Raw genomic sequence first — 26,235 nt, forward strand, 5'->3', positions numbered from 1 at the left:
TGATAAAAATGAAAAATTAAGTAGGACTTTTTTTTCAGTGTATGGTAGTCGTGTATATAACAATTATGAGTAAAAAACATCGATTCAAAAAAAATTAATTAAAAAGGCATAAATACAGGTATATTAGGGCCAAAAGGACCTTACTCGTAAATCAAAATAAAAACAGATATTTGACAAAGAAATTAGTGAAAATGTGCATTCTAGGCCACAATACCAATATTATCACAAAATCAGATACCAAAGAAATGGAGCTTTTCCCAAAGGGTCATATCTAAAACAAAGACTATTCATTCTTGCACAAGGATTATAACGTCAGTACAAACACCAAAAACAAGAAGAACAATAGGGAATTTCTCAAAACAGTGGGAAACAAATTAGAATGAACATTTCGGCCTAATGTCCAAGGCCAGCCACAGCAATACAAAAATATATGAGAAGAAACAACTTATAACAGGATAAAATCAATAAAACTAAAATAAATTTTTTTTGAAAACAGTCGCAGCATCTTTGCCTCAGTGAAGTCCAATATTCACTCTAATTTGTTCCCCACTGTCTTGAGAAATTCCTTATTGTTCTCCTTGTTTTTGGTGTTTGTGATGGAAAAGCACTGTGTTCTTCGTCGCTATTTATAATAATATGAAAAAAACTTCGTTTTCTTAAAGAGTTAAAGAGGCTGCGTCCCAAAGTCGAACCTTAAAACGTACAGGAATTAGAAGAGGCAGTTGGGGGGCTGCCGCCCCCCAAACCCCCAGCTTTTAAAGACACTTTTGTACAGTTTTTTTTGTGGGGGGACTTCATTGTTACTAATTACTAGTTTCGGCGCAATGGTTCCCCTGTCCTCTTGTGTTTAACATTTTTCGAAGTTATTCCATTATTCATTCATTTCAATTTTTTGTTAATTAAAAGAGGGCCTTTCCGAAGCCAAGAGCGGGGGGTTAGCAAAAAAACAAAAAACCTGTACAAAAGAGTCTTTAAAAGCTGGAGGTTTGGGGGGCGGCAGCCCCCCAACTGCCTCTTCTAATTCCTGTACGTTTTAAGGTTCGACTTTGGGACGCAGCCTCTTTAACTCTTTAAGAAAACGAAGTTTTTTTCATATTATTTCTGTACGTTTTTCTACAATCCATGGTGGATGTAATTTAATAATTCCTGTACTCCTCGTAGAGGAATTAGGAGAGGAAGTTGGGTGGCTGCCGCCCCCCAACCCCCCGCTTTTAAATCATTGTATAAAATAGAAAAAAAATACATAGAATGACCGAAATGTTTCTTTTGCTCATAAGAAGCTAATATTCTGTTATCTCTCAAATGATAAGCAGTCCAGGTGTTAACAAAATTATACACTTTTATTTTGATCGCTACGTCCAAAAGCCTATAATAAAGAATTTATTCTAAAAATGCCTTCTCATATAGGAAACATCTTTAGGTAATTATAGTAAATTATATATTATTTATCTTATTTAGCAACTATTTATATAAAATATTAGACTATTAGGACTATAAGAAGACTATTAGGAGAGGCAAACCCCCCGCTTTTAAAGACTCTTTTGTACAGGTTTAATTTTTTTTCATATTAATTCTGTACGTTTTTCTACAATCCATGGTGGATGTAATTTAATAATTCCTGTACTCCTCGTACAGGAATTAGGAGAGGAACCCCCCCCCCCGCTTTTAAATCATTGTATAAAATAGAAAAAAAAATAGATAGAATGACCGAAATGTTTCTTTTGCTCATAAGAAGCTAATATTCTGTTATCTCTCAAATGATAAGCTGTCCAGGTGTTATAAAAATTTTTTTGATGTTGTGAAAAAAAACCGCCCGTCAGGGACTTGAACCCTTGACCCGAGGATTAAAAGTCCCACGCTCTACCGACTGAGCTAAACACTTGCATGTGTGTAAATATAACTTCTCAATAATTTTTAAAAATTTCAAATTAACATGGGCTCTTATGGAGAGAAATCCGTTAATTAAGTAGCTAATGCGTGGTTTCTGAAAAACAGGGAAGGAGTTATCGGATAACTCCGATAATCGGATAATCGAGCTGAAATTTCGCGGATAAGCTCCTGGGCCGTAGGGGACCTTAACTTGTGAATTTCAGCCCGATCGGACAACGTTAAAGGGGGGGGGGGTGGAGGGTCGAAACTTTCGGGGGGTTAAGATTTTCCTACGAAACTTTCCAGGAAAATTACTCGGAGAATTCCGCATCGAATGAGTCTTCGTACACCCAGATCCGATGCCGGATGTAACCTGTAGGCGTCTAGGAAAAAAAAGTAAATGAATTTTAAGTGGCTATGCGTGGTTTCTGGAAAACAGAGAAGGAGTTATCGGATCGAGCTGAAATTTCGCGGATAAGCTCCTGGGCCCTAGCGGACCTTAACTTGTGAATTTCAGCCCGATCGGACAACGTTAAAGGGGGCTGGGGTTGACGAGTCGAAACTTTCGGCCAGATTTTCCCCATGAAGGAAAAGTTGGAGGGGGATGAAATTTTGCAGGTTTCTTAGTTGGAGCTCGGGCTACGACATGCATCCCTCCCCATCCCTCTGCGACCACTGGAACCGAAGATCGCTTAACATTGTCGTGTGTCGCCTCTTTATAGAGGCACGAGTGTGCCTCCTTGACGTCAGTATCTAACTTGAAGGAAGTATTTGACACAGTTACACCTTTGAGATAACTGCTTAAAACCCTTTATTGGGCTAATCTCAAAGGGAGGATCAGCACGGTAGTGGCTGCTCAGTCGCATATTAGTTCTCCTGATCCGTATTATTATGCTGCTCAGTCGCATATTAGTAGCATATAACGTCAGTATCTCCCTTAAAGGTAGTATTTGGCACAGTTACACCTTTGAGATAACTGCTGAAAACCCTTTATTGGGCTAATCTCAAAGGGAGGATCAGCACGGTAGTGGCTGCTCAGTCGCATATTAGTTCTCCTGATCCGTATTATTCTGCTGCTCAGTCGCATATTAGTAGCATATAACGTCAGTATCTCCCTTAAAGGTAGTATTTGACACAGTTACACCTTAAAAATAACTACCGAAAACCCTTTGTTGGGCCAATCAGCACGGTAGTGGCTGCTCAGTCGCATATTAGTTCTCCTGTTCCGTATTATTCTGCTGCTCAGTCACATATTAGTTCTCCTGATCCGTACTATTCTGTTGCTCAGTCGCATATAACATCAGTATCTCCCTGAAAGGTATTATTTGACACAGTTACACCTTTGAGATAACTGCTGAAAACCCTTTATTGGGCTAATCTCAAAGGGAGGAAAAGCACGGTAGTGGCTGCTCAGTCGCATATTAGTTCTCCTGTTCCGTATTATTCTGCTGCTCAGTCACATATAACGTCAGTATCTCCGTTAAAGGTAGTATTTGACACAGTTACACCTTAAAAATAACTACCGAAAACCCTTTGTTGGGCCAATCAGCACGGTAGTGGCTGCTCAGTCGCATATTAGTTCTCATGATCCGTATTATTCTGCTGAGCCTCTCTTTATAAACGGTTTTTAGCAATTATTCAGAAGTGTGAAAATATCAGAAATGGGCTTAAGTCCGAGTGGTTAGCATGTTACACTTGAAATGCTATATCCCTGAGGGTAGGGGTTAGAGGCCTGGTGTCACTGGCTATTTGGTTTAGAACAGGGTCTTGCCGTGACTCTATAAGCTCAGCCAGAGTCAATTCAGCTACAAATGGATGGCTAGAGAAATTGGGAGAAGGTAAATCGGAATGGTGTACGAAAGCACAGGATCGCTGCCCCCCCTATACATTGCACTTCCTGGCTAAAGGGTAGTGAAACGGAGATCCGCATGTTCGGTTTAGAATAAAGAGTCTAGTGCAGCATCGTGTTTTCTTAGTCTTAGTTTAGTGTTTTCGTGACTCTATAAGCTCAGCCAGAGTCAATTCAGCTACAAATGGAAGGCTAGAGAAATTGGGAGAAGGTAAATCGGAATGGTGTACGAAAGCACAGGATCGCTGCCCCCCCTATACATTGCACTTCCTGGCTAAAGGGTAGTGAAACGGAGATCCGCATGTTCGGTTTAGAATAAAGAGTCTAGTGCAGCATCGTGTTTTCTTAGTTATTTTGCGTAACAGCGACGATAAGACGCCTTCATCAATAATTTCATAGACAATACTCAAATTCAATTTAAAATTAAAACGAAAAGAAGAATAAAACTTGAAAAAGAGATAAAAAGCTAGAGCATTAAAATCTCGAAAATGGTCAATTCATGGTAATTCAGAATGACAATAGAATTTGCAGACTACCGTACATATTTCAGCAGCTGCTGAAAGGCTCAACAAAACATCTGATTTCCTTAGATATTAAATGTGAACCAAATCAACATAACCCATTTTGTTATTCTTCAATCAGCATATATTTAGTCTGAAATTTCTGTTTAGTAGATTCAAAAGAAATTATATAATTTTTTTGGCGGAAAAAATTAAAGCAATCCAATTAATTAAAGCGTTTTCTCCTAATTTATTTGGTTTCTAAAATACTTATAAGTTGTTTTTTTTTAATAATGGGTTACGTCCTCTTTTCTTAATTGTAGGAATTGTTTGACATTGGAGCTTTTGGTATAATTAAATTCAAAAAACAAGTTTTTTAACTGAAAGTAAGGAGCGACATTAAAGCTTAAAACGAACAGAAATTACTCCGTGTATGAAAGGGGCTGTTCCAAACTCAACGCCCCGCTCTTCACGCTAAAGTTTGACTCTTTCCCTCAATTCTACTTTACAAGTAAATAACTTTAGCGTAAATTTAATGAAACTTATATATTTAAAATTAGCATAAAAATCTGATTCTTTTGATGTATCTATCATTATCAAAATTCGATTTTTTAGAGTTTCGTTTACTATTGAGCCGGGTCGCTTCTTACTACAGTTCGTTACCACGAACTGTATGAAAAAATTTTTGAATCTTGGATTAAAAAAACACACAATTCTTTTACGATCTGTTAGTATTTATTAAACAAAAAAACAATTTTATTAAAGTCCTAACAAAAATTTATTAAGAGGGGACAAAACCCCTCATATACATAATAAAAATATACGAATATAGAAGTTCGCTACGAAAGTTAATTCGGAAGTCACGTATATTTTTTATTAATAAAAACGTTCGTAAGAAATTAAAAGTTCTAGTTGCCCTTTTAAGTAAACCTATAGGCTTATTTAGGACACACATTATTCGAAATTGCAGATTAATTAGACGGCTGATCACGGACAGTTCGCTTGTCTGCTTGGGGCTTTTTATACAGTAAACAACATATAGTCTTTCTTTTTATTGTGGGTGTTTTCTGTCTTACTTGAGGACTTTCAGGTTCTGCATTGAAATTCTTCAAATTTAGCCCTAGATGGTGGGCCCAAAAGGACGATCTTTGGCAACTTGTCATCCTTCATCCGCAGTAAAAGTCCTAGCCATTTCAGCCTTTCTCTCATCACAGCCCTAGAAGGCGGAATAGAACCAGATTTTCCGTACAGCTTAATATTTGACCACTGTCATCACTGCAGTATCTAATATTCTGATCTTGATTCGCAGACTTACCTTCCCATTATTTCAGACTTTCTTCATCTGGGAAAAATCACACTAGCCTTTGATTATTCTACTTTTAACATTTTCACTACATCCTCCATCATTACTAACAATATCATAATAACCAGGTAAGTGAAGCTATCCACTGGATAAATCTTCCCATTACCCAACATTACCACTTCACTTTCATTTATTCCCAGTCTAATTGACTAAGTCTTCTTAACATTAATTTTCAAACCTATTGTTTCACTCTGAACTCTCAAAATCTCCCAAAAATCATTCGTTTTGCTACATTTTCATCTAGGATGCTCAAATCATCAGCATAATTAGAGCCATGAGAGTTTTACTTTGCCATTTCATTTCATGCCCTCCCATAGCATTTGCCGTGTTCCTTAGAAGAAAGTCCATCAAGATGGTCCATATAAAAGGAGACAGGACACAACACAACCCTGGTCAAATCCTAATTCAATAGGAAACCAGCCACTAACTTCATTTCATACCTCAACCGCGGCAGTGTTGTCGGCAGTTTTACTGCTGACGATGAACACTGTATATGTGTTCGAAATATCCAGTTAAATTTTATATCTGTTCACTGTCAATAAAAAGATTTCATCGCTATTCTGAACTGTTTTACTTTCGTCATGTAAGCAAAGTAGGGAATGCATTAATATATGAGTTAAGGAGGCTTCAGGAGGCCATGGATCCAATATTTGAAGATCCGGAAGATACACCCGTACGACATAATTGCAAACTACTGTATTGGCATGTTAAAAAACTGAGAGGGAATGGTCAATCTGGACGTGTCCCAGTTAGAGATAGGAAAGGGGCCCCGATAAGGAAAATGTTGGTGAGAGACAAGGCCAGAACTTTTTGAACGTATAAACCTTGATAGAGTTACAGAAGATGATATAGAAAAGAATTAAAAAGTAGGTAGGTTGGTAGGTAGATTTTTATTTAAAGCCTTTATATCACATACATATTAATAAGTCGCAAAAGGCCGTTCTGGCCTGTAATAGCGACTGCATTCATGTTACTTTAATCATCCATAATACTAACTCATTAAAAAATGTTTTGACACTTTGGATGTGAAGAATAAATTAAAGACTGTTTTAAAAGGATTAAAAAATAATAACGCCCCAGGGGCTGATGAAGTGGCAAATGAGTTTATTTTTTTAATGGTGATTGCGAAGTTAGAGATAAATTACTGAAGATTATGAATATTATTTTTGCAAAGAGGGAAGTATTTAGTGATTTTAGGAAAACTTTGATAGAACCCCTCTATCAGAAATGTGATAAGAATGAATTTGGTTATAGAGGCAATAGCTTGGTTTTAGCAGAAAGTATGGTGAAACTTTTTTTACTTATACTCTAGATAAACTTTTAAGAGACGTCCAATTTGGTTTTACTGCTGATGATGAACACTGTATATGGGTTCGAAATATCCAGTTAAATTTTATATCTGTTCACTGTCAATAAAAAGGTTTCACCCCTATTTTGAACTGTTTTACTTTCGTCATGGAAAGTCAGTGTGGTCTTCGAAGTTATTTATTTGCTTACATACCTATTATTCTCATAAAATCTATCACTCAAACCCAGCTTACAGAAACCCATCCTTTTTTCTAATAAATTTAAAGCGTTTTTACTTATATTCCTAGCTACATTTGTATATCGTTCCTCCTTATGACATCCTCTTCTACTTCAGAAACTATTTTCCTTAAATTATTCGGTTCATTTTCTATATTATAACATTAGGCTTTCCAGTTTAATATTCAACTAAACACACATCTACGACATCTATGTTATTACCAGAGTTATTGCAGCTGAATTTGCTTGTTTGCTGTTAATGGGATAAGGCTATTGCATTGCTTTGAAGTTATCTTAACATGGATTTATACCCTCAAATGATAGATGTATAGTTAAATTTATTTGAGAGATTTTCTCCAATTCCTAGAATAGGTCTTTCTCTCTATTAGCTCCATCTTTTTTCTCAAGTAGACGTGCCCGCCATCTATATTGACAAATTCATAGAGCGCCATCTTTGTTTCCATTTCATTAAGGTGCTGATTTTTTCTCAGAACAAGCAAAAGAGGGGAAGGAACCCCCAGGAAGTACCGTACCGTACCCGTCGGTATTCAGTTACCCGTAAATTGCGGGGAATAGGTGAGGGGGTCCTTACGCTTCCCTTGTTCCTGGGTGATTTCAGTAACTTGCTTTAAGCATGGGGGAGACTATAATACTAAATTCTGTGTTGAACTACATATCGCGTTCAATGAATAGCGGGATAAAGAAGGAAGTATTTTTGAAACGAGCTGTGGAGTTTTTTGATAGAGACTCAATCTTAAAGGCCAAAGAATTGTTGACTAAGGAGGCCAAAACTGGTGATCGATTTACGAAATGCGTCCAAGATGAGGACAATTTAATGGATATTGCTAAGCTTTTTGCAAGATGCGCTAAAGAAAGAATAGAACTTCCCAAGTTCGTTATATTTGGACCTCAAGAAGTACCGGCCAGTGGAGCAGAAGTGGGCGCATGTGTCATATAGTCAGTGAATGAAATGCGACGACAGTTCTCGGGTTTTCTCGAGCGCTACAACCAAGTCCCAATCCCGTGGCCTCCAGGCAAATCTGTAAGTGACGGAAACCAACCCAATCCTGCACCAGATAGACTTTCTCCACTACCCTATTCCGTAATTTTGAAGAACCCACCCCCCACTACCACGCCAGAGGAACGAAAACAATTTTTGATGAGTATGTGTGGATAAGACCTGTCAGTCGATGATGTTGAATTGAAAAGAAGTCGATCTGAATGGCGGCTTGTAGTTAAAACGAAGGTCAAGGCAAACAGCATTGATTCTTCTATCAAACAGTAGTCGCAAAGTGCAGAAGCTAGGGTGAAATCCCCAGTTTTTATAGGCGTGATCAAAAAACATTCCGACTACATATGATGCCGATAAGGTGAAAAACTACGTTTCAGGTTGCGAAAGGGCAGAACAGTGTGGTAGAAGTCGAACCTATAAGTTGAACTTTTCTTCCCGCTATCAGCTAGGTCTGGCCATGAAAAGTCCGCCAAAACTAGAGTTTGAACGTTTTCCGATTGAAGAGTTTGTGTACCTTCCAAAACGATGCTATAACTGCCAGAAATTCGGTCACGTTTCAGCGGCGTGTTCTGCTCCCCAGGTTTGTCCCCGTTGCGGTGTCCTTGGCCATACATCAAATGCTACTACCCCCAGCACGAATCCAATTGGCTGTGCAGCATGTAAATCGACAAAACATACCTGTCAGTCATTCCAATGTCCTGAGATGAAAAAGCAAATTGGAAAGCAAAAACGCTCCGATGAATGAACAGCAAGCAAGTACTAAGATCGTGTCGTGGAACATGAACGGAGGTGTGTCTCACAGAATCCCCTTAATTGAAGAATTATGTCGGCGAGGCAATATTCTATGCATCCAAGAACATCTGCTGACAAGTGATAGTCTCAGCCTGCTCAAGTTTTCACACAATCATACATTTTATTTTGTCCCAGCAAAGTCTCGTCAACATGGAAGACCCTCTGGTGGAATAGCGATCATATGTAGCTCTGCAGTTGATTCCGAGTCTTCATACAGCTGAAAACTCTATGGTTATAAGAGCTGGGAATCTTGTGATCGTCAATGTCTACCTCCCCACAAACTACAGCGACGAAGAATCAGATACCCAATTTTCAAAGGCAGTGCGTGCTCTTGCAAAGTGCCTCAAGACCATTATGTTGTCCAAACCGGAATGCATTATAATCGGAGACTACAACTTTGATTTAGCCGACGACTCGTCTCCTCGGTCCTAGTTGATCCTAAGCACATTGGAAAATCGGTATCGTGTGCTTCCAAAAGACAATGATTTTACTTTCGTAAACACTAGTGGTTCAGTCTCAAATATAGACCATGTCGCATGAACATTAACGTGAGTGGCACAGTTAGCGTGCTAATGGGAAGTCACTCCATCGACCATATCCCCATTGAAGCATGTGTTAATGTGTGTATTCTTAAGGAAAAAAGTTCTTCACAGTGGTACAAAATAAAGGATTGGCTAAAGGCCGACTTTCCTCTTTATCAGACAGTGCTCGACAAGACGCTGCAGAAGCTCAATGTACCATATAGTCTCCTAAAAGCCAACGTGCAAAGGAATATCCAAGAAACTAAAATACAGGTCAATAGCTTTTGTGCTGAAATCACCCATGCACTACTAACCGCAGAAAAGGCTGCTATTCCCGCTAGGAAAATTCGTAAACATACTGAAATCCCTGGGTTCTCAAAGAATCGAGAGCCAGTGAAAGCGTGTCAAGATGCTAAGTTTTGGTTCTCGGTATGGAGGGAAGGTGGTCGTCCAAAATCCGGCGTGTTGAATTGTCTCCGTAAACACACACAATGTAAATTTGAGAAAGCCCTCAAGCAGCATCGTACAAATGTGAAACATGAATATACAGAGAGAATAATCAACGATCCAAGTCGTCTATGGAAAGATCGTGTGAAAAGACAGCCAAGAAACGCCTAAGTCCATGCCTTGTGACCCAAACGACTGGCGAGCCTACTATACGACCGAATTTAGTGCCCCAGATCCCAGTGTAGCAAGGCAATATATCGAGCAACTTGAATCTGTGCTATCAAATTCGAGTTTTCCAGACTTTACCGTAACTGTTTCAGATGTAACTGCAAATGTCTTTAAGTTGAAAACGAAAAAATCGCGCGGAGTTGACGCTTTGTGTGCACTTCACCTTGTGAATGGTACTCGTCTTTTATATAAAATGTTAACACTATTGTACCAGATCATATTCGTAGTCGGTATTGTGCCCGATGTTTTCTGTAGAGGACAACTTACGCCCATCCTGAAAAAAGGGAAGCCAGCTAATATATGCTCCTCCTATCGCCCAGTTACTGTGTCGCCAGTTTTATGTAAGGTTTTTGAAATGCTTATATTGCCGAATGTTAGAAACTGTTGCCAAATGCCAAACTACTTGTTTGGCTTTACGGTAGGACTTGGTTGCGCTGATGCTCTGTTCGCCCTTGCTGCTATTTTGTCTGATTCTGAGGCAACGGGTGACCCATTAGTTACTGGTTCTTTTGATGTAAGCCGGGCGTTTGACTCGTCGGTGCATGCACAGATCCTTTTAGAAGCGTATAAACAAGGGCTAAATCTGTGTATTGTCAGAGCTATGTATTATATGTACAATAGCCTTAAAGCGCAAATTAAAATACCCTCATGTCCGACTGAATCCGTTGTTGTACCAGTTCGTAAAGGGGTCAGGCAAGGCTCAATTGTGTCTCCGACTTTGTATAACAATAGTGTTCTGCCGGCACAAGCCCAGGTAGCTACGTCTTGGTGTTTCAAAAGGGATCGATGTTTCGTTGATGGCGTATGCTGACGACCTACTTAATTTGAACAGGTCTGCCGATCGACTATCGAAGAATTTTGATGTTTTGAGTAGGGAGTATATAAAATAGGTTTATCATTTAATGTGTCTAAATCGGCCGTACTGTTCTTCAACGCGGGGTATTATGAGAGTGAAATTCCTTTAGGTGATTCAGCTGTTAAGCCATGTGGAGAGCATTACCTACCTTGGTTTACCAATCGGTCACAGGAACGTTACTTTTATGACACGTAGAGGCAAAAATCCAGATTGCTTAAGGATCAATCATTGGTAACAGACATCGATTCTGCCGTAGATTTCTTGCGTCGCTGTATAATGCCATTGGCCTCCCACATGTACTGTATATAGCACCTTTTTGGAATTATTTGTCGTCCGCCCAATGTACAAAAGTAAGAGTTCTGTTTTTTCGATTCGCGAAGTTCCTTCTGAGACTTCCTCCGTGGACGAAGAACTCGTATATCATGCGTATAACGGAGTGTCCGATCCAACAGTTTGCATTAACCGGGTCGTAGAGAATTTCCTGGAAAGGGCTAAGGGAAGGACGAACCCGTGGCTAGCTTCTATGTGTCAGTAGTTTTGTTAGTGTACATAGTGTGTGTTTACTTATGGTTATGTTCGTAGTGTGATTTTCTTCTTTTTTTTCCCATTCGTACTCCGATGTAATTCTAGTGAATTTTCGGGTAATAAAAGTACTTACTTACTTACTTACTTACTGTTCCTAGAAGGTTTCTCTCAAATTCTAGTTCTGGAGTACACCAACGTCGAAACTACCTGGAAGGTAGTTACCCTATCTATATTTCAGCTTTAGACTAACTCTAGACGCTACTAGATGGTGATCTTTAGTTCAAACATCAATAACAGCACTTTTGTATACCCTAATACCTTATATCGATCCTACCAGTCTTCGGTTTACAGTAACGTAATCAATAAGGTTGACCGTCTTACCATCATGATTGTACCTTGTTAACTTATGAGCCATTTTAAGACCGAATACTACATTGACTGTAACTAGTTTGTCATACCTAAAAAATTGCAGCTGTCTATTCTTTTCCTGCACCACATTTACCAAGGCTAGCCTACCGTCTATCCCTTTTTCGACCAACCAGGGCATTGAAATACCCTAATAAAAAATCCTTAGGACCTCTAGTTGAATGGAGGCTTTGTGCAACCCTGGGCCCTTTCGGTCACATCATGGTTTTCCACTCTTGGCAACGCTCTTCTATCAGCAAGAGTCGAAATCTTGCACGAACAATCTCAAGCTATTGTCTCTGATTAATTATATATTCATGCCTATGAACATTGCACTACTACAAGAAGGCAGCCCGAAATAGATCACTTAACTAGAGCGAGGCTTTTCATCCAAGAACAAGAGCTAAGAGCTCATATGGCACTTGTGACGAGGCGAGAAGAGCTAAGAGCCAAGAGATCATATGGTATGAGCTCTAACAAAATTCTATGAATCAATAGATTGATTTAAAAAGGAAAATAAGAGGCTTAATGCCGGTCAGGATTTAAAATAAGAGCTCTGAGTCACCCACTCCTAAGTTATAAATGCCTAATTTTTTCTAATTTTTCCTCTCCCTTTAGCCCCAGATGGTGGAATCTGGGAAAACGACTTTATCAAGTCAAATTGTTCAGCTCCCTGACACGCCTACCAATTTTAATCGTCCTAGCACGTCCAGAAGCACCAAACTCGCCAAATCACTGAACCCCTCCCCCCAACTCCACCAAAGAGAGCGGATCCAGTACGATTCTGTCAATCACGTATCAAGGACATTTGTTTATTCTATCCACCAAGCTTCATCCCGATTCCTCCACTCCAAGTGTTTTTCCAATATTTCCCCCTCCAACTCCCCCCAATGTCAAAAGATCTGGTTGGGATTTGAAATAAGAGTTCTGAGACATGAATTCCTTCTAAAAATCAAATTTCATTAAGATCCGATCATCTATTCGTGAAATAAAAATACCCCAATTTTCACGTTTTCCAAAAATTCCGTTTTCCCCCTCCAACTCCCCCCAATGTCACAGGATCTGGTAGGAATTTAAAATTAGAACTTTAAAGCACAAGATCCTTCTAAATATCAAACTTCATTAAGATCTGGTCACCCTTTCGTAAGTTACAAATACCTCAATTTTCAAAATTACCCCCCACCCCCAATTCCACCAAAGAGAGCAGATCCGGTCCGGTTATGTCAGTCACGTATCTTAGACAGGTTTCTATTCTTCCCATCCAGTTTTATCCTGATCTCACCGCTTTAAATATTTTCTAAGATTTCCGGTCCCCCAACTGCCCCCCCCACCTAATTACGCTTGATCCGGTTGAGATTTAAAATAAGAGATCTGAGTTACGAGGTCCTTCTAAATATGAAGTTTCAAGAAGATCCGATCACTCCTTCGTAAGTTAAAAATACGTAATTTTTTCTCATTTTTCAGAACTAGACCCCCCCCCCAATAGAGCGGATCCGTTCCAATTATGTAAATTACGTATGTAAGACTTCTGCTCTTATTTTCCCCACCAAGTTTCATCCCGATCCCTCCAATCTAAGCGTTTTCCATGATTTTAGGTTCACCACCCGAAACTTCCCCCAATGTCACCAGATCCGGTCAGGATTTAAAATAAGACCTTTGAGACACGATATCCTTCTAAATATCAAATTTCATTGAGATCCAATCACCAGTTCGTATATTTAAAAATACCTCTTTTTTCTAATTTTTCAGAATTAACCCCTCCCCCAACTACCCCAAAGAGAGCGGATCCGTTTCGGTTATGTCAATCATGTATCTAGGGCTTGTGCTTATTTTCCCACCAAGTTTCATCCCGATCCCTCCACTCTAAGTGTTTTCAAAGTTTTAGGTTTCCCCCTCCCAACCCCCCCCCCCCCCCAATGTCACCAGATCCGGTCGGGTTTCAAATAAGAGCTATGAGACACGATATCCTTCTAAATATAAATTTAATTGAGATCGGATCACCCGTTCGTGAGTTAAAAATACCTCATTTTTTCTAATTTTTAAGAATTACCTCCCCCCCCAACTACCCCAGAGAGAGTGGATCCGTTCGGGTTATGTCAATCATGTATCTAGGACTTGTGCTTAATATTCCCACCAAGTTTCATCCCGATCCCTCCACTCTAAGTTTTTCCCAAGTTTTAGGTTTCCCCCTCCCAACCCCCCCCCCCCAATGTCACCAGATCCAGTCGAGTTTCAAATAAGAGCTCTAAGACATCATATCCTTCTAAATATCAAATTTCATTGAGATCCGATCACCCGTTAGTAAGTTAAAAATACCTCATTTTTTAAATTTTTCAGAATTACCCCCCCCCCCCAACCACCCCAAAGAGAGCGGATCCTTTCCGGTTATGTCAATCATGTATCTAGGACTTGTGCTTATTTTTCCCACCAAGTTTCATCCCCATCCCTCCACTCTAAGTGTTTTCCAAGATTTTGGGTTTCCCCCTCCCATATCCCCCCCAATGTCACCAGATCCGGTCGAGATTTAAAATAACAGCTCTGAGAGACGATATCCTTCCAAACATCAAATTTCATTAAGATCTGATCAACAGTTCGTAAGTTAAAAATACTTCAATTTTTCTGTTTTTTTCCGAATTAACCGACCCCCACTCCCCCCCCCCCAGATGGTCAAATTGGAAAAACGACTATTTCTAATTTAAGCTGGTCCCGTCCCTGATACGCCTGTCAAATTTCATCGTCCTAGCTTACCTGGAAGTGCCTAAAGTAGCAAAACCGGGACCGACAGACCGACAGAATTGGCGATTGCTATATGTCACTTGGTTAATACCAAGTGCCATAAAAACCCACCAATACATAACAAAACCAGAAGAAATATCCATTAATCAGAATCTAGTTCAGTGCAGTGTCGTTTACTAGGCTATAATTTCCTAGTGGCACAACTCCTCAATGCCACCTACAGCACCGTTTGCAGTCACGATTCTGGTTAGACAAACTTGTGAAAGGTCCATCCTGATGCCACTATGAGGACACGTAAACAGGACTCCCCTCCTGGTGATAGAGACGGAGTAAGGAGCTTGTGGCAAAGCGGAGCCCCCCAACAGCCTCACAAAGCCGGAACGGCTCCAACCTTTTATATACAGTCTCTACTCGTTAGTGACTTCGCGAGGCCCTGGATTTTGTTAAATCCGAACAATATGACGAAATTCTTACAAGTATTTTAGGACGTGGAAGGTCATTAATTCCAATATCATCATGGCTTTTTTTTATGCTTCCCAGCCTTGTTTAACTCCAGTAATGACACTAAAAACTGGTATATGACAGTTTATGATTCTGTTGTCAAGAAGAATCTACAGAACGCACGTTCATACAATCGTGACCTTGGAACTAAGCAATTAAAAACTTCTGCTGGATGCTTACGTAGCCTGCAATTTCTGATAGTCAGCAGACGACTTACGAAACTTATTAAGGGACTGAGAGGGATTTTGCAAGCCTTAGGTTCAGGATGTTCGTCCATTGAGATTATGATGGTACCCTTTATCTATACCCTTTTCTATTTCCCAGCCATAAAACTCCAAAAAAGGCATCCAAATTACCATTTTGAGTGCCACATGGCACTTTATGATGATGGCGTTATCAAGTCGAAGCTATGAAAAGCCCTACGATATAAACATTAGCTTTCAAATTAGCCGTGACCAGCTCTGCCTGATGTTAAAGTGGCCCATAAGCAGTGGATAAAAAAAAATAAAAGGATGAAAAAAGGAACAAATCAGTTCCACCCATGCAAAAAATTATTTTCATTGTTGTTCAAGATTGAGGGGGGGGGACCGTACTTCTCCTATTTAAGGTTTTAGACCATGGTTATTTCAATGATGAGTTTTGTATTTCGATCTGACACCATTTTTAAGAGGTTACTGGCTCATTTTCAAAATCCTCCTAAGTTTGTTTTCGCAACATCATTTTACTATTACGATTAATCGAAATACGAATACCATCGATAACGACTACCATCGCTGAACCAGCTACAAATTCCATTTTTTCTTAGTCGACAATTTTATTTTTAAAACATATTTTTAAAATGTTGGTTACTACGGACCGTGCTTCGCTCCTTACTAGCTTGCGGCTATCACCGAGTAAAATGAGTTAAAACTGCCATTTGATCAAACCCGTCAAAAATATAATACAAATATTTAAATGGGTCAGAAAATGTCAAAAGATTAAAAGCAAGTAAACCTAATAATCTATATATATATATATATATATATATATATATATATATATATATATATATATATATACTAGCTGTTGGGGTGGTAAACCTAAGAATCTATACACACATATATATATATATATATATATATATATATATATATATATATATATATATATATATACATATATATATATATATATATTAAAATGTCATTAAAACGAAAAAATGAAGGAAAACAAGCGACAATATGTAAAAACCAGGCAGCGCCTCTACAATTAATAAAAAGAGAAAAACTAGGGGGGATTCTGTTATGTTTTTTTTCCGAAAATTAGGGGACAAACATTTTTGATGTCTGGAGGTAAAGCAGCTGACGCGGGACCAGGAGGAATGAGATGAGCAAATAGCCAAAGGAGGAAGGAATCTGGGTAAGGAATGTCTTTTTGGGGGAAAACATGCACACGGAATACATTTTGCGAAAAAAACATCAAAATCTGCAAAAGATATGGATTCAAAGAATTTATGTGTTCGTCTTTTAAACAGTGTCCAATGTTTTAAGTCCATTCAGTCTCATAATAGTTCAAATTTAACAACAAAACTTTAAGTCTCCGCAAACCATCGAGTCTAAATATATTTTAGAAATACATACAAATGAAATGCATCTTGCAAAAATGAATCTGTCCACAAAGGAGATGGATGTAAACAATTTACGTCCTCATCTTTTAAACAATTTCCATTGTTTCAGTCTGTTCTGTCGCACATAAGCTTAAATTTAATGGCAAAATCTTTAACCAGCCAGGAGCCATTAAAACTAAATACATTTTGCAAATACATGCAAATAGAATACATATTGCAAAAAAATATTTTGCAAAAGATATGCATTCGTGCAAATTAAGTCCTCGTCTTTTACAAATGTCATTTGTTTTAAGTCTGTTCAGAATTTTTTTTTTTTTCAAATACACGCAAATAGAATACGTTTTGCAAAAAAAAATCAAAGGATATGGATTCATGCATCTTACGTCCTCGATACAACAACAAAAGAGAGAATAATGAGGACTTTTTTTTTCCCAAGACAGTGAACCAACAAAACCTATTTGAATATTTCGGCCCTATATCTAAGGGCCGTCTTCAGCAAAGAAAAAATAAAAAACAATAAAACACTTATAATAAAAGTTCTCAGTTAAAAATCCATTTTTTATTTTAAAATAATTTTTAACTGAGAACTTTTATTGTAAGTGTTTTATTGTTTTTCATTTTTTCTTTGCTGAAGACGGCCCTTAGATATAGGGCCGAAATATTCAAATAGGTTTTGTTGGTTCACTGTCTTGGGAAAAAAAGTCCTCATTATTCGTTCTTTTGTTGTTGTATTATGGAAAGGCAGTGTGGTCTTCGTCATTATTTACGTCCCCGACTTTTACAAATATCCTGTGTTTTAAGTCTGTTCAGAAAAAATATTTTCAAATGCATGCAAATAGAATACATTCTGCAAAAAAAAAATCAAAGGATATAGATTCATGCATCTTATGTCCTCGACTTTTACAAATATCCTGTGTTTTAAGTCTGTTCAGAAAAAAATATTTTCAAATACATACAAATAGAATATATTGCAAAAAAAAAGGAAAGACAAACAAAGGACATATATTCAAAGAGTCTACATCGTCGTCTTTTAAAAAAGTGTCCATTATCTTTCCAGTGTCACAATAGCTTATATTGAATGGGAAAACTTCAAGCCCCCTGGGAGGATCGAGACTGAAAACAGCGCCACATTAAATATACTTTATTTTGTCCCTATGGAAAATTTCTATGGTTTTCCTTCAGCATTGAAAAATCCCAGGGGCGAACAATGCAGCACAATTAAACAACAGGGAACACGAGAATACGGGGATACTCGACAACAAAGAAAACACTTTAATAAGATTTCACAACCAAGTTTGGCAATGAAGATAAAACAAGATCATAAAACATTTAGGGATAAAGAAAGGCGCTTTCCACATAGAAAATGAAAAATTTATTAGAATACTTAAGTCTCGGATATCCCAAAAATAAATCACCCGGATTTGCAAGATAAAAGTCTTAAATTTATATCCTGAAACTAAAAGGTTGTTTAAAAACTAACAAAGAAGGTACATGTTTTAACAAATCAAAATAATACGGAATAGAATGAAACAAGTAATAAAGAGCTTGTGCAAATTCATTTGAGTAATTATGATCATAACTTTAATTAATAAATATATGTCTGGAATGTTTGAAAATTTTCCACTAGCTTAAGATACACTAATAATATAGCGTTAATTGATATTATTGATAATATATAGATTGTTAACTAATAATGCATCAATAATAGACTAATAGTTAGCCAAGGTGGCGGTGACTTCCAACTAGTTAGCGTATATCTAGAAAAGCCAAGTATGCCACACAGTTCCGCCACGCTTGGTAGAGTCCTCAAAACACTTGGCACACTACCCAAAACAGTGTATGCAGTTCCGCCACTCTTGGCACGTGCCCCCTGGTGCAAATGGTTTCTGAAAGAGAGTGACTCTTCGGAAGAAACTCGAACTTGGCTTCTAAAACGATTTTAGGCGGGTTCTTATTATCGTGTTAAGATAGGGTTTCCTTCAATAAAGCCCTAGCAGCGTCGTACGGTAATATGTGTTGGAGTGTGGTTCCCACAGCTATCAATATTAGCAACAGTGGTCTTCCTACCCTCAATAGGACCTTACACTACTTAGCATAAAAATAGCGTAAATACCATGGACAGTTCCGACTCAGATCATTCACTCTACAATTTTCAAAAAGAAAAACGTCTTGTGCAAACCAATATTCCTTGCCGTGCATAATATTGGTAACTAAAATAGTATACGCTACTCAAAACATAGGTAATCTAAACAGGGGCATAGCTAGGACTAAGTTTTAAGAAGGATCTAAACCATATGAAAGATGGAGGGGACATCAAATACGGAAAAGTTCTTTTTCCTTACTATAAACAAAAATAGAGATTCATATGAAGTTTTCAAAGTTTGGATAAAAAAGGGAGGAGGAATCTGAGCCCAATAAATTCTCCAACAGAGTATGTTACTGAGCCTAAATCATCCTAGATATAATAAGTATAATAAGTCTATAGACTCTGTATTAATTCACAAACAAGTTAGCTTCACCCGACTTTCACTTATAGGGCATATTCGAGAGAGATCTTTAAGTATGTTCAGAGTTTATCTAACCGGGTGTTGGCCATGTAGTGAGTGTCTCGGATGTTCGTTTGGCTATCTTGAAACTAAAAAGAAATACTCTAAAGGAGTAGATAATCTCTATGGTATGCATCTTGCTTTCGGTAGTGAACTGTTAGCAGTACACCTTGCACTAATATTCCAGTTGATTTGTAGTTGCGACTAGCACCAGTTATTTGTTGTACCAGTGTAATTATCCTGTCATCAGGAAAAGTAAAGATCCGTCTGAATGTTACTCTTACTGCCCAATAGCTGTTGGTCCCGTTTTTTTGTAAACTTACAGAGTTATTAGTTTGAGGGGAGGTCGAGTGTGTATGTAGTAAGACTGATTAGGAATTCGTTTTTTTGGGGTCTATAGGCTTTGTATTATTTCACAAACAAGTTTGCTTCATCCGACCTTCACTTAGAGGGCATGTTCGAGAGTGATCTTAATGTCTGTTTAGAGTCAATTGAACCGGGTGTTGGCCATTTAGTGGGTGTCTCGGATATTCGTTCCCTCCTCCATTATATGTTAAGAAGCACCTTTTGGGATATCTTCATTAAAAAAGGGAAAAAATTAAAACTACCTCCTCCCCCTCCCTTAGATTTTGAGGGTGTATTTTTTATGTACATACCACTTGTACACAACTATGCCGCTGTTCCCAAAAAGGTTTGATAAATAAAGATCAACTGGGACAGGTTTACCCGTAAATTCGGGAAAAAACAATAGTTCCTCAGTTTTGTAAAATCCCTGGAAGCAAACCAAGGGATAAAGCATACTCGAGGGAACACGGAAGTGCTAAATTACCACAGTACAAATTTAATAAAATTTCACTGCCAAGTTTTGGCAATTTTAATAAATTTCGTAACCAGGTTTTGGCAACAAGGATTAATTAACATTAATAACAAGGAAAGTTCATTAAAGTAACAGATTAATTACTTAAATCGTTTGAATACAAACATTTTCAAATAGTAAATTTATTAAACGTTCCATATAAGTCTGAAACGCTTTGGGAGCATAGTTTTAAAATATCAGAGAAATTATGCATATTAAAACAACTTGTCAAACCAAGATATATACCTAAAGCTCCTTCCAAAGAGGAGCAAGCAGCACAAATGAACTAACAGCAAAATAAAGATGAGCCCCTCAAAATTTTTGGGAAGAATTGAAGAGAAAAGTTATGAGAAAAGCTCAAATTCAAAAATTCACAAGTGTGCTCCAGTGGCATAATTTCGACAGAATCCTGTAGGGGGGGGGGAGTTGGAGCCAATTTTTCAAAATCAAGTGAAAATGACAGTGAAAAATGACAAATGAGTCATATAATACCATAAAGGAAAAAACATAGTAAAGAAAACAGACCCGTTTCTCTGGATGCTTGAATTACGCAGGCTCATCTTAGTTTTGACAAAATATTTGGAGAAACTAAATTTCAGCTGCGGAGGGGGGGACTGTGTTCTGGAAGGGTAAAATGAGGTCTGAAATGAGGCAACTGTCCCCCCTGCCCCATAACAAATTATGCCCCTGGTATGCTCGGAAAATGTTTTTTAACATTTAACATTAAGTAACAGACCTCTTTTTAATCTATTACTGGGTACAACTTTCCTCTCATGCAATGACACCGCTTTACCAGTTTATCTATTTACAGTTGTGACGCGAGTAACGACAACTTTCTGCTTATGGTTCTGCTTTTGGTACACACGAAACGAGCTAGTAGGTGAGTTTTTACAAACTAACTCAGTCAGACCAATTAGGTTCAACTCGATCATGGTACCGGTCTATTGGTGAAAGCAATTGCTTAGCTTTGCAGGAATATTTTCTTAGACAAACTACCTTTTCATATATCCTTAAATTGAAAAAAAAAAAAAAAACAGTGAAAAATGGGGAAACTTTTAATATGACAGTGAACTTCACAGTCAAAAAAAAAATCGTAGAAATGATAATAAAAGTCCGAATACTTCGACTTTCCATCTGGAATCTTTATTAACGGGAAAAAAAGAAAAGCGCTTAAAAAATTAACATGAACATAAAAGATGAAAAAAGAAACTCTAGAAAAAAAAAGAAGAAGAAATAACGAAGTAAGACACGTTTCATGAACTATAGTTGTTGTTTCTTTCAACAACTATAGATTTTTAAATTCTTCCACTTTTCTTTCTGTTCTGTTTAGCTTTTTTTCATCTTTTAGCGTACGTTTTAATTTTTCTAAGCTGGATTTTTTATTTCTTCTTCCTTTTACTTTCTGTTGATAAAGGTTTTTGGATGTGAAGCCAATGCATTCAGACTTCTATTATTATTTGTAAACGAAATGTTTGTTTCTGCAAAGTTCACTGTTTTGTCAAAGGTTTTACCCGCTTTCCAAAATCTTCATTTCATTTTAATTATATATGGAAAGGCAATGTTTTGCAAACGAACGTTTTGGAATGGGAAAGGAAAAGAAAACAGAAAGCAGCTTATCCCAAGGACAAAATTACTTCAGAAGGAAAAACTTTCTAAGCCACAAACAGCCTTCAATTCACAAGAGGGCATAAACTTGGAACGAACTCTCAAAGAATAAATTGAGAAGAAACTTCTATTTATCAAGGGGTTTGAGAACTGCCGCTCGAACTTTTAGTTATGCTTTTCTACTAAGAACCCCTTTATCAGGCCTTAGAGAATTTAATTATTCAACGCAATTTGGAACCGCTTCCTTTTTAAACAGTTTTTTTTAATCCTTTAGTAATGCGGGCAATAAATTTACGCAGTTAAATAATTACCTGAATATTAGAGTGACGAGGGTGGAGTATTTTATGTAGCTACTGCCCGATTTATTTTTAATCTTTATTTTCAAACAGTTCGTGGTAACGAACTTACCGGGTAAGGAGCGACCCGGCTCAATAGTAACCAAAACTCTAAAAAACGGAATTTTGATACCAATAGTTACATCAAAAGAATCGCATTTTAATGCTGGTATTAAATATATAAGTTTCATCAAGTTTAGTCTTACCCATCAAAAGTTATGAGCCTGAGAAAATCTGCCCTATTTTAGAAAATAGGGTGAAACACCCCCTAAAACTCCTAGAATCTTAATGAAAATCACACCATCAGATTCAGCGTATCAGAGAACCTTATTGTACAAGTTCCAAGATCCTATCTACAAAAATGTGAAATTTTGTATCTTTTGCCAGAAGACAAATCACGGATGCGTGTTTATTTGTTTGTTTGTTTTTTGTTTTTTTTCCCTGGGGTGATCGTATCGACCCAGTGGTCCTAGAATTTTGAGAGAAGGTTCATTCGAACGGAAATGAAAAGTTCTAGTGCCCTTTTCAAGTGACCAAGAAAATCGGAGGGCACCTAGGCCCCCTCCTGCCCTCATTTTTTTCCCAAAGTAGTCGGATCAAAATTCTGAGATAGCCATTTTATTCAGCATTGTCTAAAAACCTTATAATTATGTCTTTGGGGACGACTTACTCCCCCACAGTCCCCGTGGGAGGGGCTGCAAGTTGCAAATTTTGACCAGTGTTTGCATATATTAATGGTTATTGGGAAATGTAGAGATGTTTTCAGGGGGGTTTTTTGGTTGGGAGGGGGGGGGGTTGAGAAGAGGGGGCTATGTGGGGGAAATTTTCCATGGAGGAATTTGTCATGGGGGAAGAAGATTTCCATAAAGGGGGCGCAGCATTTTCTAGCATTATTTAAAAAAACAATGAGAAAATAAATATGAAAAAGCTTTTTTTTCAACTGGAAGTATGGAGTAGCATTAAAACTTAAAACGAACAGAAAATATTACGCATATAAGGGGTTCACCTCCTCCTAATACCTCACTCTTTACGCTAAAGGATTTTTAGTAATTTCAATTATGTATTCTACGGCCTTTGTGATTCAGGGGACAAAATTTAAGCTTTAATGCAAAGAGTTATTGACGAGGTATTGACGAATGGGCGAACCTTCTCATATACGTAATAAAAACATACGAACATAGAAGTTTGTTACGTAAGCTAATTCGTAAGTTACATATATCTTTTACTAATGAAAACGATCGTAAAAAATAAAAGTTGTAGTTGCCTTTTTAAGTACCCAAAAAATTGGAGAGCAACTGTGCCTCCTTCCCCTCCTTTTTTCGCAAAATCATTCGATCAAAACTATGGGAAAGCCATTTGGCCAAATAAATAAATATGCAAATTTCGCTTTAATTATTCATCTGCGGAGAGCCGAAATCAAAACATGGATTAACTAAAAAACGTTCAGAAATTAAATAAAAAAAAACAAGTTTTTTTAACTGAAAGTAAGGAGCGACATTAAAACTTAAAACGAACAGAAATTACCCCGTATATGAAAGGGGCTGCTCCTTCTTCAACGCCCTGCTCTTTACGCTAAAGTTTTTACTGTTTTAAAAAGTAGAGTTGAGAGAAAGAGTCAAACTTTAGTGCAAAGAGCAAGGCGTTGAAGAAAGAGCAGCCCCTTTCATATACGGGGTAATTTCTGTTCGTTTTAAGTTTTAATGTCGCTCCTTACTTTCAGTTAAAAAAACTTGTTTTTTTTTTATTAAATCACTTGATGAGAGCACAAATCCAACCATTTGAACTTGCAAACAGGTGTTGTGAAATAAACCATTCATTGGTTTGTTCATTAAATGTTTAAATAAATCAATGTTTAAAAAATGAAATTAATATAGTTGAATTTAATTAATAAAATGAAATTATTATATTAATAAGTCTTTTACTAACGTGTGCTAAATAAATTCTCTCTTAAACAAGGTCTACATGCAAATAGGTTCTACATTAAAATACAGCCGTATATACTATTGAGATAATCAGCTCTTTTTTGTAATTAATTTCTTCGGTAAAATGAAGAACCGTTAATCCTGTCGATACTAAGGCACTAAAATATTCTTTATTTACTTTTCTATTTTATTGAAGCGTTTGGATTATAAAACGAAACTCTCATATTTCAATAGTAAACGAGAATAATCCTTTTCAAAGTCGTATTCACTCTTTAACAAGTCCAATTCACCATGGATGGATAAAATTGGGGGGATTGGAGGTTCTGAATATTTTATCCATTCCTCCAACCCTAGAAAATACAGCCTTGAGAAATACGGCTTTATAAAGCGCATTAAAAACATAACTAAAAGAGATATGTTTAAGGTTATACATTAGATATACAAAAGATATATACCTTCAAATTCCTGGGTGGATTTTGATACTTTAAGATCCTTTCTCCATGAACCTATCCTTGCCTTGCAAGACCCTTGCCTCAAATATTCTTGGCCAGTTGAAAGCATAGACCTTTCTGAGAGTCAACAATTTCACTGATAAACGTCTAACACAGCTCCTTATTTTTTCCTTTTTTTCGGTGCTCTGCGGCATAATTACATACAGTCATCAAAGTAGCCTCAAATAAGAGCTTTCTTTTATGATTCTTTTTAAAGATTTTTTTTAGTAGATTCCTTTTAGTGAAGATACAAAAAAAATTCAGACTGTAAGGGAGGAGGAGGGTATTCTTGATTGTTTTAGTTTTTTAACAATAATACAAACGGTATTTTTTTAAATCTCCCCGTCCCTTCTATTGGAGCCTCTGTTTCTGATAAAGTAAAATTTATTTCGTAGTTCTTCCTCATGACCACGTAGCTCTTATTCCGTCCCTTATTCTATTCCAAGTTTATCCCCCAGTTTATCATTATGAAATAGTCAGCCTGTCGGCCTGAAAACAAAGATTTGATAAAAAAGTACTGAATAAAATGAATAATATGAATAAAAAATCATAAATATGATATAAGCATAATATGAATAATAAAAATATGAATAAAATGAATAAGAAAACTGAATAAACTGAAAATACTGAATAAAAAAAAATTGAATGAAAGCTGATACTCATTTTTACATCACACTAAATCTAAATAGCCTCTACAAAGTCTAAAATCTAAATACCAATCCCGATTCTAAATTACATACTGTATTGAGTATTGGGCCTGAGGCACCATAAATTTCGTTCTAAGGCTTCGTCGAACTAAAGACGGATCGAATACGGAGCCCAGGGTCGATACATTTCCATTATCCCAATTCTTAAAATTCGGAATCGAACACAAGACCAAATTAAATAAAAAGGCTTCGTTTTTTTTTCAATGCTTTGAGAACGAAAGGCTCGTTGATTTGTATTTTCTAAATTGCATACTGTATTAAATATTGGGCCTTAGGCACCAAAATCTCGTTCTAAGGCTTCATCAAACTAAAGACGGTTCGAATACGGAACCTATGGCCGATACATTTCCATTATCCCAATTCTCAAAATTCAAAATCGAACACAAGACCAAATTAAATAAAAAGACTCCCTTTTTTTTATCTCAATGCTTTGAGAACGAAAGGCTCGTTGATTTCCATTTTCTTTAGACAACGGAACTTTTAATTTGAATATTAGGAAAGACATCAACGAACAAGATATTTGTAATGATTATACAAAATATTATGAATTATATCAAAATATAATTTTATATCAATACTAGCTGTTGGGGTGGCGCTTCGCGCCACCCCAACACCTAGTTGGTGGGGGCGCTTCGCGCCCCCCCCCAAGCCCCCCCGCGCGCGTAAGTCGTTACGCGCCATATTAGTTACGCGCCATTGTAGTTGTGTCCCTATGTCCCACCTGTGAATATAGATAGATAGATATATATATATATATATATATATATATATATATATATATATATATATATATATATATATATATATATATATATATATATATATATATATATATATAATATATGTTTTTAACTACGTAAAACTTGCGAATATACAACATTCTTTGCTGTCCCATTGTCTGTGCATATAAATAGATTGTCAGGTTTACCGACTCTTGAACATGCAACATATAATGGTCCATGGGAAAACAATCCGCATTCAGATCTATACCTCATGATTCTAATGATTGCCCTTGAGCTTTGTTGATGGTGATTGCTAA

At 37.2% G+C, this 26,235-nt stretch overlaps 1 protein-coding gene across 8 annotated transcripts in view; it reads right to left on the reverse strand.

The window, feature by feature from the left end:
- Positions 1-26,235, reverse strand: part of LOC136029875 (tetratricopeptide repeat protein 7B-like) — a 235,461-nt gene that overhangs the window by 150,508 nt on the left and 58,718 nt on the right. The window contains exon 9 of one of the 8 annotated variants that reach the window (XM_065708349.1): positions 23,886-24,348. The exons of the other annotated variants lie outside the window; for them this stretch is intronic. Within the exon in view, the coding sequence (XP_065564421.1) occupies positions 24,203-24,348 (146 nt within the window). The 3' untranslated portion in view covers positions 23,886-24,202. Of the gene's footprint in view, positions 1-23,885; positions 24,349-26,235 lie in introns of those variants that run through there. 8 annotated transcript variants of the gene reach the window in all.

The sequence above is a fragment of the Artemia franciscana genome, chromosome 8 (assembly GCF_032884065.1).
Source record: "Artemia franciscana chromosome 8, ASM3288406v1, whole genome shotgun sequence".
Taxonomy (NCBI): domain Eukaryota; kingdom Metazoa; phylum Arthropoda; class Branchiopoda; order Anostraca; family Artemiidae; genus Artemia; species Artemia franciscana.